The sequence below is a fragment of the Pseudopodoces humilis genome, chromosome 14 (genome assembly GCF_049639895.1).
Source record: "Pseudopodoces humilis isolate 2021_Gansu_Grassland_sample_001 chromosome 14, ASM4963989v1, whole genome shotgun sequence".
Lineage (NCBI taxonomy): Eukaryota > Metazoa > Chordata > Aves > Passeriformes > Paridae > Pseudopodoces > Pseudopodoces humilis.
Genome location: NC_142213.1, coordinates 13666283 through 13681624, shown reverse-complemented (window position 1 = coordinate 13681624; position 15342 = coordinate 13666283). Strand labels below are relative to the sequence as shown.

The following is a 15342-nucleotide window of genomic DNA, read 5'->3' as shown; positions in this document are numbered from 1 at the left end:
TTGATGAATATTCTTGTTCCACTTTCATGAAATTTATTAGTATTAATTCAGAAATATACAGACAAATGAATACAGTGACATTCAGCATGCAGAAACACTGTGGAAGTAAAACACGAACAAAAGTGGGCCTTCATAGAAGGTGATAAATTATCAAGATTCTTCTTTGTCCCAATTCTGGAAATACTGCAGAAGTCAAGACTAGGCACAGTGAGAAGCACTTGAGTGGAAAAAAATAGCTAGAGTAAGCCAGTCTTACAAACCTCATCATTAGCAACCAACACTTGTGCAAATTCAAGGGATGTGACGGGCCATACTGTTCAGAGGAGCTTTACACGTGCCTTTGCTAGAAAGCTACTTTTAGTAATATTAGTTTCCATTTTTCCTAAGAGCCCATCCAGTTCACACTGAGTTTTGCAGAATCCAGAACAGGAAACCACGGGTTTAATAAATAGTGTTGTACTTTTATCTGAAAGATTGTAAGTGACTCCAACTCTACACATAAGAGTTTAAAATCCAAAATAAGTTAATATTGTGAAGAAAAAGTTTAATGTTCAAGAGCAAAGTGAGGGGGAAAAAAAGGGCTTCAACCTCCTAACTGGAGTAAAGGCAGAGTCTGGCAACACTTTGTTTCACTGTCATTGAACCTGTTAGAAATGAAACCTCTTTTGCATGTCACACTATACCAGCTTCTCAGACTGCATTAAAATTCCCAGAGAGGAAAAACAAATCGTCAGACTAAAACTTAACAAGTGCTGCAGTCATGGACAAAGAAAAGCACTTACAAGTTTTAAAAACATAAAAACTCTGGAATTCTCCTCTTTTCTCTACACCATGAGATCTTTTTGCATAGACCCGACAGTCATTAGGTGATTTGTATTCATGGCAGTTTCACACATCTCCTTCCAGAAGTTCAATCAGTTCAGCTAATTCAACTTGCCCTTAGAAACAGCAGCAATGGACTGATTTAAGTTACTTCAAACCAGGGTTCCTCATAGTTCCTAACTATGCAGTGACTGTTTTTTAAGGGAGAGAGTAGAATAATAAAAACCCAAAACAACAAACCAAAACCATCCGAGCTGGAGTTGCACCGGAGCATCTTCATGTTGTGGGGAAATTACGTTTTGGAAAGAAAATGATGTCTTTATCTTCTGTTTTAAGTAACAAACACCTGAGGGACAAGTTGTGCCACTGTGTGGCAGTTCTCTAAACTGGTAACACATATACATCAGTCAAGAAGAAAGTCTTTAAAGATCCTGTGCTTGCTGGAGAGACTAGAAAACTGCCAGGGGTTTTCTGCTATAAACACACCAGCAATACTCCGCAGAATCAAAGCCTTCAGCAAGAAGTCAGCCCCAGTAACAGCCACGTTTTTCCAGCACTGTATAGAACAACTAAAAACTTGTAAAAACAAACAAAATAGCTTCTGCTTTCAGAAATCTTGTGCCTCTTCCTTAAGGCACTTCTGGAACCGCAGTACTAACACACAGAATAATTGAGGAAGACAGTCCCAAAACCTTATGTTATAAAACAGGGATAGAAATGTTTGAAGACAGAGTCCTCCTTCCATGGCTTCATGTCCATCTCCAGGAGTGGTGGAGGTTTCACACAAGCTCACGCAAGCTTGACAGACATACTCTGAAATCTCTTCAGCCTGTTAGCAGCAGCCACCACATAGAAGTGTTTCTGTGAACGGAATAGAATAGTCCAAGTGTGAGTGCAACCAAGGCAAAGGAACTTTTCTCCATCTGACAGGGATTTTTCTTGCTGGTAAATCCATTTCCCTCTAGTGACCCCCAGCTTGTGTGGGTTGCAGTGGTTCCTGCAGAGCAGCTGGCACTGTGAGGTACTTCAGTGTTACTATGAATTGTACAGTGATAGGTCCTTAGATTGTGTCATCTTTAAAATGCAAGTGCAGAAGTTTGCCACCAAGCAGTTGCAGTGCAGGACTGAAAACAATGTAAGCCTCTGATTTAACTCCTTGGCAAGGAAATGCAACTCCCCAGTGGCAGAAGAGAAGGAAATGGTGCTCACTGAGTTTGCCTCACAATTCCACAGGCTTCTTTCTAACAAGATCACTGTGGTCACCTTTTAGGATCAATTATCTACAATCACATTCAAACACAAATTACTACCTCTAACTTCATAAAAACTTAGTTCAGAAGGAGCCTGGCGTTATCAGTAACATCCTGAAGATGGGTTTAAGTCTAATTTTTTTTTCCTCTATCCCAAAGAGAGAGGCAGAAACTGCCTGAAGTTATATCCCTACTCCTTAGTGACAACAGATCAATGCAACTGTTAGCAATGGAAAAAGTATAAAGAGAATGAACTTTTAATATAAAGTAGCATCTGAAGCCTCTGAACATATAGAACAAAAGATGTAAAAAACTTCTAAAGACCAATCAGTGTGAAAATTGAAACCAAACTTACTAGAAATAGAAGCAATATCCTTCTGCAGAACAAAATACTTCATTTACAGGTAAAAATAGACTTCACAACTGATACAACCAAGAAGCCTGTGGGCACTAGTGAGCCCCCACACAAGAGAAGGGAATGGCTCTGCCTGTGCTATGCTGATTTTCCCTCTGGAAGCAGATTTGCCAGCCTTTGTGTATTTACCTTCCACTTCCTGTGGGCCATGTAACTCTGCAGCAGCAGCTGGGATTTCAGGCGGAAATTTGACTTCTGGGCCTTGGCAGGGAGGTTGTTGAGCCACTCGTGCTTCAGACACTGCGTCGCGCTCATCCGGCAGCTGCAGGGAGGGATCTGCCGTGAAAACCCAGCCAGCCCCCTCTGCTCACCTCCTCAGTGCTCCTCTTTGTTAGCCGTAAAGAAACCACCTCAAATAAATGGACACGAGTGCAAATGCTGCTCATCCCCGAGCCTGGGATCTCGATAGCATCCTGCACTCTCCAGCAGGAGGGGTGAGTGGGATGCAGGACGGCTGGTGGCTCTGCAGTGGCTCAGTTGAGCTGTGGTTAAGTTCATGAGGTAATGTAACACTTTATCATGAAAATTTAGAACATTGCTAACAGAAAAGTAGCGTTTGTGTTATCTGTCTGTCCTGACAGCACAAGCTCATTCTGTGCCTCATATTTAAAAAGCACGATTGTCTATTCACCCTCAACTTGGATCAAGCTAAGCATACTTTACCTAACATCCAATGATGGGCACAAATGCTACAGCCTATCCTAAAATGTTTGAGAAATAGATGGTAATAAAGGAAATCTTGCAGTAGAGGTGTTGAGAAAAAAGTTTAATTTGCCTTTTTTTCAATCAGAAGCCTATATCTAACTCCTGAGCTCTGTCTGAGCCGAGATGATGAAAAGACAACTCCTGCCTGCTCACCCCGATTTCAGCAGTCAGGGGAGGGGGCTGCAGATCTTGCACAAGGCCAGAGCCACCCAAAGGTGCCTGGGCTGCAGGAGAGCAGAGGCTGCCACACACCTTGTGAACAACTGGGCCAAATAATCACTGCTCTCTGCAACTCACTGACAGAACTCCTCCCTCACATACTCATTTCATTCACAGCTTCTAACCAGACTTTGCAGAGTATCCTTCTGGACACCCTAATCCCACTGCACAGAAAAACTGAAGTCTCCAAAGTTTACAGTCTCACAGCAAATCATTACAGTCTGAGAAAAAACCCTTAGATCTCTCCTGCTGGCAATATGCTAAATTTCAGTTAATTCTTTGTTTTTCATAGGAACCTATTGTTCAAAATGGAATTAGTACTAGAACTGATTCGTCTGATTTAGGTAATGATCTGGAAGTTGTTAATATGCTAAGCACTCCTTTGAATTCCTCTCAAACACACAATCTGTTTTACTGTATGCATCATTTCCTGATTTGATTAGTTTTGTATCACTACTCAGCAAGAGAAAAATTTCTGTACCAAGCCAACCCCCCCAGCTGTGGTCTGACATCAATATGAACCTCATTCTCTGCTTTGTTTCATATGTGCAATCACTTGATCTCAGTAGAGCCAAGATTGAGAAGCCACAAGCAGAGTTAAGTCCCAAACTCTCCCTAATATCTCCCAAAAGCCTGTAGACCACTTTAGAAGAGAACAATGCTCATTTTCACAGCTGCAGCTTCCATTTATCCTCCATGGCTTTCAAGAGGCATTTTTGCAATTTCTGTCAAGGCTTGTGAGAGTCCAAAATAACAACAGAAATAGTTTTTGCTCGGAGAAGCAAAAGCTTTAGAGACAGATTCCTATACTGCAAATCCTTCCAGATTTCCTGTGTTCTGCCTGTATTGATGCTACTGTGAAAAGCAACTTTCCTCAGTCAGGGTACACAGACACCTTCCTTTAAAACAGGGACTTCTGAATCACTGAGGAACTGCCCAGCAAGCCCAGAGCCAGCACACAAAAATGTCACATAGTAAGTTCTCATTGTTGGCTGCAATCCAAACAGTTGGCTGGTAAGAATTCAATATCATTGGTGCTACTGTCCTCACAATCAGACACAGAGGTACCTTTTCTCCTTCACAAGCAGTCTGGAAATAAAGTCTTTGGCATCCTCTGAGAGCTGTTCAAATGCTTCTGCATCAAAATCCCAGCTGCAATTGACTACATAATTCATTGTCTCTGCATCAGTCTCTCCCAGGAAAGGGGACAGGCCACTAAGCCTTAAAGAGAAAGATGGGGTGGGGGAAGAAGAGCAGTTATCATATGCAAGGTATGTTTTTCCTTCTATGAATCCTCTACTTTATAGCTGTTGTTATCTTACAGAGGAAAAAGCTCCCTCAGCCCTTTCAGCTATGGAGGGTTCCACTTCTCAGCCCCTGCCATGAAAAGGCAGCAGTTTGGGGCAATTAAGTATTGTAATTTAGTGTTTCCCCCCAGCAGTTCACTCAGGTCAGGGAACACCATTAATAGATCCCCAAGGAATGGATTCAGTGAGGATTTAGGTACATCCCTTCAGTGCTTTCCCAGCTAGGAAAGCTAGAGGGACCCAAGAGCTTTCCCAAATCAGGGCCCATATCCATATGCGGCTTGAGTTAAACAGAATCCTGAACATAATTACTTTTTACAGTTAGTCTCTAAGCCCAGATTGATTGCTTCCATCATTTATTACTTCATGCAGTTGGGTTTTGGCTAACATACAAATTTAAACCAGAAATTTATCCAGTTCACAGAAAATGTCTGTGAAAGATTCTGGGATGCAAAATAAGCTCATCAGAAGGTAGAGACTTTGGACAGACAAGCTGTCCATGGTTGCCATCCAGATAGCAGAGACAGGTTTCAGCCCTGTTCACGACAGGTCATTTCTTAGACCCATGGCCCACCACAGATAATATTAATTCTCCTGTGCAGATGCACACCAAGTCTAAGATGGTAAAATGATCAGATCACAAATTTAAAAATTAATTCAAGTCCTCAAAAACACAATCAAAATTAAAATTCTCACATATTTTGGGCAACTTTTAGAGTAAAAAAAAAACAAAACCAACCTGACCCATTTTACTTTGCTAAGCAAGATGATAAGGGAGAAGAATATTTACATATTTATCAAAAAGATCATTTGTTGTTTAGACACTTTGGACACACAGCAAGGTGACTCTGTGTGGAAAGCTGGGGCTTTTAACAGGTTAGGAGGAGTCACAGCCAGATGTGCTCAGTGGCTGCTGCATTCCTGCCCTGCAGGGCCCCAGGAGCCAGCACAGCACCCCTGGCAGAGCCACTCACAGCATGTACGTGATGACACCCACGCTCCACATGTCCGTGGGGAAGGAAACAAAGTCATAGTTCACCACTTCGGGAGCCAGGAACTCTGGAGTCCCAAAATTCACCTTCAGCTTCTCACAGGGTTTGTACCTGTACCGGGAGAAGAGCCACGAGTGAGGAGCTCATCTCACCAAGGGGAGAGCAAGGCAAGGCTTTTGGGAGCAGAGCCAAGTGCCCGCAGCCAGGGCAGCACTGCTGACCCCAGGGGAACATTCCATCGTTATCCCCCTGCCAGAGCAGAGCCAGGAGGAACAAGGACACTAAACCTGCAAAGGGCTCCCCCAAAGACTGGTAGCAGCTTTACCCTTTGCCAGGCAGCACAGGTGATTTCCAGCAGATGTTGTCCAAAATCCATGAAACAAATGAAGCAGTTTTGATTATACAAGATTTGGAGAGCATTTGATTAGTGAGATGTACCCAGGGTAAACATCTGCATCACAGATATGAACACAATGTAACTTCTAAGGTGGGACTGAAGATGATTATTTGGGCTCAGGAACAAGTAACAGTGCCCCCATATAGGGGCAAATGATATTTCTATTCTTTTTGCTATTGCTAAACAAGGCAAGGTTATGAGACTGAACCAGAAACATTTGCCACTGACAGCAATTGGAGTAACATCTGTGTTCAGACAGAACAAACCACTGAAGCACTGCTTGTAAATCTCTTTCACTTGGATGATGTTGTTCACAAAACTGCTTCAGTAGAAGCTTCTATCTTTACCCTCCAAATTTAAAAACTGAACAAATAAAACCCCAAACTTAACGTACTTTTTTTTTTTTCACAAGTATTTTATGGAAACAAAGTTCTTCAACAGATACTTATATATAAGCATATAAATATATCTGTGCATGAATGTAATGTACCAGCTTTTAGATTAAGAAAAATCTCAATGGGGTTAGAAAATAATTAGAGACATATTATTGTTCTTACTGTTATAGTAATAGAAATAATTCATTTTTATTCTATGACAATTGGCTTATGCTCTCACAGCTTTCCTTTAAATTCATGCAAGCAAAATAAAAGAATGGAGAAAAGTCCCTGTTTTTCTGAGGGTTTCCTTTTTCACATGGGACAGTTCAAACTTTTTTTTTTTCCTCCTTTTTTTCCTTCAATCAACTTAGCTACTTAAAGAGTTTAGCAGATAATTTCTACAATTAGAACCTGCACCATGAAACCCCGCAGTCAAGAAGTCTCTGGGAGCCTTCACAGAGTCCCTAGAGTAAAAGCTCTACATGGAGAATAATTTTGAGATAATTAGAACAGTAGTAAAGCTTTATCCAAGGGAAATGTTATTTGAAAATGTAATTAGATAATTAATGCACACAGCAGAAAACTCATGCCTGCAAAAGCATAATGCTTAGCTCACTCACACAGAATTATTACAGAGCCATTAAAACACAATCCCCCACCAAAGAACTACCAGAAACATGTCAGAGGTTTGTGAGTTGGATTTGGTTTTTTTTCTTAAAATAATTCACAACTGAACTTTCTTACCGCCTTGCTAATCCAAAGTCAATAATTTTAATCTGGTTTCCTGTGTGACTTACACATAGGATGTTTTCAGGCTACAAAAAGATAAGAGGGTATTTTGAGTTAAATGTTTGAAAGAGATATTTAGCAAGAGACAGTATATACAATTCCCTCCATAAAAAGTCACAAAAAACAGATCAAATACACCCAAATTTATTTATTTTTTTTCCAATGAGAATATTTTTCAAGGTGAGGATGGGGGAGTGATGGGGTCCAAATGTATTACAACTGCAGGATTATGAGCCAGCCTGGTCTAATGTCATTTGTGTAAGGTGCTATATAAACAGGCAGAAAAAAACCAGTTTGTATTTCTGTTTAAAAAAGTCAGTTATTAAGGGACCATTAGGAAACCATTGCAATTTTGCTGCAGGTTGGTTCCAGGCAGTAAAAAGTACAAGCTATAGATGACTGGACAGGAATTTGTACGCTGTTAAAAAAGTGTAGGGGAAATGGAGGGAAGATTGTGGGCATTTCTGGCCAAGGAGGTTTTGAGTGGGGTTTTTTCACTGATGATAAAAGGAGATCGTTTAATGCTATAGAGAATGAAAAGTTGCTGATTTAAGAAAGGCAAAAACCCAGAATCCTGATGATTCCAAGCAAGCTACTGAATAGACATTGGGAAAAAGTTATCAATCTCTAAAGCTCCATTCATTGTAGCTATTAAGGCTACTCCTTTATGACATGAGTCCATGAAATGAGAAATTACTCCTCAGTAATCAGAGACCCTCTGGTGCCTAAACCAGCACCACTAAAGCACAGAGAGCACAAACAACTGACCTTCAGGTCTAAGTGGAGAATGTAATGCTGGTGCAAGTAGTGGACTCCTTCACAAATCTGTTTGGTGAACAGGATGGCATCCAGCTCCGTCAGATGGTAATTTTCATCTGTGATCCGGTCAAATAATTCCCCACCATCAAGACTAAAATTTTCACATAGAAAAGCATTAAAAACCCTAAAATCTTGCATTAGCCCGGTTTATTTCCAGGCTGGGAATTAGGCTCTGTAATTGAGTGTCCTAACAAAACATCCAAGGTATCAGCAGCCTCAGTGACTTGACAGGACTTACTTCTCTTGAAATTAAGTATCAATCTATATTCAAAAATGGGAAAGTTGTCACAAGTATTTGGGGGATACATGTCAAACCCAAACCCACACAACCTGGTGATCCTATGGGACCTGGAGAACCTACAGGGAGTTCAAAAGTATCTTATTCACTCATCTTATTAGTCATGGGAAAACAAGTCTTCAACCTACAAAATTTACTAACTGGAACTTCTTAAACCGAAAGCTGTTTCACATGAGCTGACAACTGAACTTAATTCAGCATGGAAGTTAGGAGAAAATTAGTCAGAGATAAAGCTCTGACAAGCTTTTAACCTGAAGAAATTATCTTTAAAACATTATTATTTCCTTCTAAAAGTGAGATCAACTCTCTCTTAGGCTGGGAAACTGCTCACTTCCTCACAGTTCAGAATAATCATTCCCTATTTGCTTTAGTGACCTGAGAAAACCCAAACATCTGACAATTCTGACATCTGAGACCATTTAAACTTACTATTCCATGATCAAAGTGATATTATTTTTGGCTTCAAAAGCATCATAAAGCTGGATCAGATTCACGTGATTTAACTGATTCATGATGTTAATTTCATTTTTCACTTCCTCCTGAAAAAAATAACAAAAAATGAACAAAATATGCTCTAAGTTTCAACATACCAAAACAGAACTATTTATAAAGCCCAACAACAGCTACACCACAGATGTCAAGGGGATTGGGGGTTTATTCATGAGTACAGGAGATGATAAAGAGTCACACCAAGCCCAAGGTTTTGCAGTATTTGATGGTACCCAAGGACGAGCTGCCCCTCATGGGGCTCTGGTAGGGAGGGCAGGGTCAGAGCTCCCAGCAGTGTGGTCACCTTCTCTTTGGCTCCTTTCACTTTGATGATTTTGGCTGCCAGGTTGAGCCCCGTCGATATTTCCGTGCACTTGTGGACTTGCCCAAAACGCCCCCTGTGGATGCCAAGGAGAAGATGGGAAAGCAGCTCAGCACAGCTCAGCACAGCAACCTCTCCTGGAACTATTCTTATCATGAGCAAAAATAGCCCAGTACAAAGCGAACGGAGTCGGGTGGCCAGCAGCATGGAGCTCCTCTTTCTCTCAGCTTATGAAGGATTAGTTTTATCTTTCCAGCCAGTTGTTCAGTGCTTACATTAAAATATTAAGCCTCGCTGGTCCTGCTGAGGTATGATGGCCTGGCCATGCTCTGGCTCCCTTCTGTAACTGGACCCCCTTGCTGTCCTTCAGGGATGTGGTAGTGGGTATATTAACAAGGATATTTCTGTCCTGATCTCAGAACGTTTTAAATGACCATAAGACCAGTAACTGTAGCCACTTGCAGCCTGCATTTCTGGCATGCTGTAAATTCTCCCCCATGTCACACAGCTATGTTAATGCCCCTTGGGATGATTCCTAAACACCATCTTCCCCACTATTGCATCACATTGCTTATAGTTATTAAGCCATATTTGTACGTGGATCAATGTGTAAATCAAGCCTTCTTGTCACATAAGTAAGGCTACAAGAATACAAAAGCTGAAGCAGCTGCAGACTTCCTATGAGTGAAAACTAAATGTAAGGTCAAAATAATTATAACTCTTCCTTAGTTTTCTTTAATGTGCAGCTCAGTACAGAAAAAAAAAAAGATTTTGGAAGCTACTTTACCTAATGGGCTTTGTTGACTTTTCAAATGCTCTGAATCTGTCTGACTTAAGGGTACAGGCTCTTCTCACAACACTGAGGCCAGGATTATTATAACAAATGACAAAAACAGTCACCAGGATGGCAGTCAGGCATCTGAAAATGGGGCTGGGGCAGAAACCAGCCATCTAAGGGACAGCCTTGATGTAGGAGCAGCCATGACACCAAAAGGACTCCAGGATGAAACCTGTGGCTGCAGAGAGCTTGTGTGCCCCTCACACACCCCTTGGGGCAGAGCTCTAGAGCTCCCTGCATTTCCCCAGCAGCAGCACAGCCTGGGCTCAGCCACACTTACCCTCCCAGCACCTCGTGCCGACACACGGAGTAGCTCGTGGTCACCTCTGCTTGCCTGACACTCACGATGCGGTGCTCGAAAGGAGCTGGAGGAGAGGGGCTGTCATCTGCAGGGGAGACAGGCTGGTCATTTCTGCACACATCACTGCCCTGCTTCACCTCCCCACACTGCAGCTTTCACCCCACAGGATGGGAGGGGCTTTTGCTGCTAAATCCCTTCTACAGACAAGGAATACAATCCTGGAACTGAGATCAGGATCCCTCCTCCCAAATCTCCACTCTGTTTTTTTAACAGAGTAAACCCACTGGATGCCTTTAGGAGACCAACATCTTAGTTGATGCATTAACAGAAAGGGCCAACAGAAAATATTGTCTAAAGGTTTGAAAAGAAAAATCACACTTATCTTTTAAATGTTATGTGACAGCCAGAAACACCAGCAAAAATACCCAGCACTGAGGAATGAGGTCAGTGATTGATAAAATCATGAGGTTCCTCTTAGCAGCAAGAATTTTGCAGACAATTTCCAATTAAAGCTGCAATTATTAGCAATTATTAGCATTACAACCATTAATTTTAGTCTGGTTAATTTTGTGGTAAGCTAAATTAGTTAACTGTGATCACTTAGTGTCCAAGGTTTTCTAGGGTAAAGCTTCATTAAACCCATTTTTTTTATGTCCCCTTTGAAAGCAATTTTATAATTAACCTCCAGGTATCTCAGGCTGCAATTTAACATGTATTCAGCTCATCTCCAGCCCCTGCTCAGAACACCAGAGCAGTCAGGTCATCTGCCCATGTCTGTACATTCTGGAACACACACACATATGTGCTGCCAGGAGAGAGCATCCTTTGAGACAATGCAACCAAGAGTTCCCTCAGGAACCAAGAGATCCATGGCCAAGAACACAGCAGGCCACAACAAGAAACATCTCCTGCATTCTGTGCTCTGGATCTCCAGTCCATAGCTGCTAAAGTGTGCCTGGTTTGCACGCTCTATCTGAAGGAACAAATGCTCCATCTAAAGAAAATGGATTTTTTCAAAATTCTTGTACTCTCATCACACATACACTTCATGCTATTTTATTGTAAATGAGTTGCTTTTTTTCCCAAAACACACCTTAAAAGGGAAGTTACTATTAAAAGAATCTGTGAACTCTTATTCACATAATCAAAGGTACCCACTGCAAAACACCCTTGAAGTGTAAGACACGGGTGTTCTACTGAGCACTGCTCCTGCTCTTATTGTCTATACAACAGGCAGGAATAGCACAAAATCCTCAATGTACAAGTTTCAAGAGCAACTGTGAGCAACTCACCGATGATTTCTCCTTGAGTGGGAAGAGCTCTGCCAGCTTCCAGAGACTTGGTCTTCTCTGGTGCCTCTCCTGTACTCCGCTGAGCGTCGTGTCCGCTTCCCCCTGCAGTCTCAGATTCTCTCCTCTCAGACTTGCTATCTGTTGGGGATTTTTTCACTTTTGCTGTTTCTTGATGGATTTTCACTTCTACCCCTGCATCTTTCACAGGCTTCTTGGCAGGGGTATTTGGTGAGATTATGGGCATGCATTTTAATTCTGATTTCTCTTCAGGTTTGTCACCTGGTTTGGGCTTTCTCAGGGATGGCTGTTGCTTCCCTGTTTGAGATGCAAGTTCATTTTGCTTACCGTCCCCTTTAACTTCTGAATTTGGTTTGGAGCTGATGTTTTTAGGACTCTGTTGAAGTTTTAATTTGTCAGGCCCCTGCTTGACTCCTTTCAAGTCTGCTGGTGTGGACTTGGGACTTTTACCTCTGCTGTCACTTACGTTTCCCTCCTTGGCCATCTCAATCTTTTCTTTCATGTCAGTCATATGTACACTGATGGATATCCTGCAGAGCAAACAGGAGACATTTGATATTGATGCAGGTGGCCAGCCTTGTTTTTGTAACTTTGTAGGGGAAAGAAAAATCTCTAAGTTTCCAAACCCATAAATCACTGTAGTACTGATAAAACCTAACTACCAATCTTGCTGGGAAAGACTCATGAACATGGGGAAAGCACCAAAGAGCATGCAGATTCTTTCTCTGTGTCCTCATCTCCCTACATGTCTGCCTTCCTGCTGAACAAAATGCCTTTCCCTGCAAAGAGTTAATCCCACATTTGAAAACTTACCCACTTTTTGCAATTATTACAGTTGGTCTAATAAAACACCACTCATCTGGGCAGAGAGAGGATAGTGATTGCCTTCACAGGCAATTACAGGCTGATTATCTAAATGGCTGGCTGCTCATATGGCTCTACAAATCTGATGGTTTGTATCCCCTTCCAGCTGGCTGACCTGCACACTCAGCCATCTGTGTTTGGGTCTTCTGATGGGATAGCATTCTTTCCACAACTTTCTCTTAAAAATCTAACTTTGATAAACTCTCTCACTCCATCAGTACTATTTTCCTTGGCATTTTAGCTACTGGAAAAGTTTAATGATTTTTTTTCCCCCTCTTGTGTTGCCTGAAAAGAATACAGGTTAGAACCAATTCTCTGTGCTCCTAAACTGCATCAAAGACATTCGTGTGATAATGTCTGAGTCAACTGTTACTGCTCCAACTGTCATGAACAGTCTGATTTTACCGAGGCTGAACTGAAACTTGTGAAGTTGTAAAGTAGATTTTACACAATGGCAAATGAAGACAGTGTCTGATGTCTGGGAGAGAACATACCTCATTTTCACAAAGGTTATTGCCTCTTTTGATGGAGCAACCTCATTACAAAAGATATTATAACAGAAAAATGTTTCTGCTTTCATAAAACAAGAGTCTGAAATGTCTCATTTTCTGCACCTTTAACACCCTGGTGCTGTGTTGTGGGTCTGATCTGCTCTGGTGTGAGCTGTGAGAGCAGCTGAAGCCAGCTCTGAGCAAACACTTCCTCTGCTATCTAGACAAGCCCGAATGCAGTGGGACTCTCGGGCACTGCTCCAAGCTGGGGAACACAATGTTCCTTTGACGCCTCTGTGTGGGCTTACAAACTTCATTAAAAGTTGCATCCATTTTAAAGAGGCATTTACCACCCTCATGTGACTTCACACTCCAAACCATGACAATGCCCTGGGCTGCAGCTGCCCCTGGGGCTTACTCCAGCTTCTGCCTTCCAGTTACCTGTGGTCTCCCTCATCCCCAAACCAAAACCTGGGGCTCAGACACCAAATTTGTACAAGTGAACAAAGGAGAAATTCCCCACCCAAAGTCACACATACGTTTGTGGGTGTGTATGGATGAGTGCCTATCACCCCCTACACACTTTACAGTCACCCACCCAGACAGAGAAGGTATTGGCAGTCACAATCTGCCCCTGAAGTTCCATTTCGTCAGGTTTAATTGGTAGGGGTCTTTTGGTTGTGGGGTTTTGTTGTTTTCAGTTGTGTGGGCTTTTTAAATTTTAAATAAATGGGATTAAAATAAAATCTTAGATAAATAATCTGAAGGAAAATGGACTATTAAACACCTACATGAGGAAAATATTAGCCTGATAGAGATGAATAAATGAACAATTTTTAGGTAACCAAGGCACTGAAAACACTGAGGACAACAAACACAAGTTCTTCGATTTTGTCATACACTAATAAATATCTCAAATTCCTTTCACTCCCATGGCTACAGAAACCAAGGAGCTGGGAGGAAGTGAGTGGTTTAAAACTACTTGAGCTCTTCTGTGGTGGTCACCTTCCTATGTCAGCACTCACAAGGGCTGATGCCTCAAACCCCTCCCTCCCACCTGAGCCGTACAGAACTTGACACAGGCCCCTAAGCCTTCTGCCTTAACCCTTGTAAGGTCTCTCCACTCCAATCCCATCCCAGAGGAGCTGCCTCCTTTAATTCCTTTTCTCCCTTCTAACACGTGAAAAGGTTTTGGGTCACACAGAAAGCTACCAAGGCCACTACCTGGTATGTGTCACTTCACACCCCGTGTCAGATATAGCCCGGGATGTGGAGGGCACGGCTTCCCGGGATGCCGCACTTGGTGCTGGAGGTTTGTTTTCATTCTTCACAGGTTTCTGATGAACAAGCTGCCTGTGGCACTCATCAAGGTGTGGGGCTCTGTCCACGTTCTGTGTTTTAGCAGGAGCATTTTGGTTGCCCACATGATCCTGATGTACCAAGGGAAGACCGTTGTGTTGATTCAAAGCTTTGACATCGATGTCCTTTTGCTGTGAACAGCTCTTAGAGCTCTGTGTTTTGCCAGCACCTTCTACCCCTTGCTGCTGTGCTGTCCTGTCTTTAACCTGGGGTTTGGAGTCAGCTTTGTGGGCTACAGCACTGGAAGTATTCACCTTCTCACATGCTCCCTTGTTTTCATCCAGCTTCTTCACGCTTTTTGTCTCTGAATAAAATAATCTGTTAATAAACTATCCTTGGCAAAAGTGATGGCAAAACAGAGAAGGAATAAAGCAACACACCTCTCAAAATAACCTACAGAGTTACACCTGAGAAGACAGCAAAAATTCCCCAAAAGGTTTAAAATCTCTACCCCATCAGGCTCGAGATACTACCAATGCTCATGGCTTAAACCCAGATTTTTACCTGCTCCGGTGGCTTTCCAGCAGTGCCAGAGTGAACTTGGATTCCTTAAAGCAAACAAAAAACCCGCAAGGCTCGAGTTCATAGTATCTAAAATCTGAAACCACTTTGTGGGCAAGTAAAACAGGTAGTTTAAGGCACTGCAGATCCTGCAGGACACTCCTGATCCCACCAGACCCTTCTCCCCAGTTAGAGGGGCAGAGACACACCCAGTGAGGCTCCAAGCCACACTGAGGAGTGAGACAGCGCCCACCTGCAGTTTCCACAAAAGGACTAGAAGGTTCTTCATCACCTTCTCATGACAATGGCTGTGATTATTAATATTCAACATGCTCAGATCATCAGCAACCAAGGTTTGCTCACGACCCCATCTTGCTCTTGAGTCAAAATTGGAACCATTTGCTTTGTTTTTGTCACCTCCAAAGCGATGAAGCCAAAAAGGGGATTGCCCACAAAGCAAAGGATTCAATGACAATT

General features: G+C 42.3%; 1 protein-coding gene across 5 annotated transcripts in view; it reads right to left on the bottom strand.

The window, feature by feature from the left end:
• Nucleotides 1–512: 512 nt before the first annotated feature.
• Nucleotides 513–15342, bottom strand: part of MYLK3 (myosin light chain kinase 3) — a 35178-nt gene continuing 20348 nt past the window's right edge. For all 5 annotated transcript variants that reach the window (XM_014255419.2, XM_088062196.1, XM_088062198.1 and 2 more), the window contains 11 exons: nt 14230–14668; nt 11633–12180; nt 10320–10425; nt 9184–9277; nt 8820–8929; nt 8042–8183; nt 7229–7299; nt 5693–5821; nt 4480–4632; nt 2617–2749; nt 513–1683 (listed from right to left, as the gene is read on the bottom strand). In XM_014255419.2, the coding sequence (XP_014110894.2) occupies nt 1612–1683; nt 2617–2749; nt 4480–4632; nt 5693–5821; nt 7229–7299; nt 8042–8183; nt 8820–8929; nt 9184–9277; nt 10320–10425; nt 11633–12180; nt 14230–14668 (1997 nt within the window). In that variant the 3' untranslated portion in view covers nt 513–1611. The remainder of the gene's footprint in view (nt 1684–2616; nt 2750–4479; nt 4633–5692; nt 5822–7228; nt 7300–8041; nt 8184–8819; nt 8930–9183; nt 9278–10319; nt 10426–11632; nt 12181–14229; nt 14669–15342) is intronic.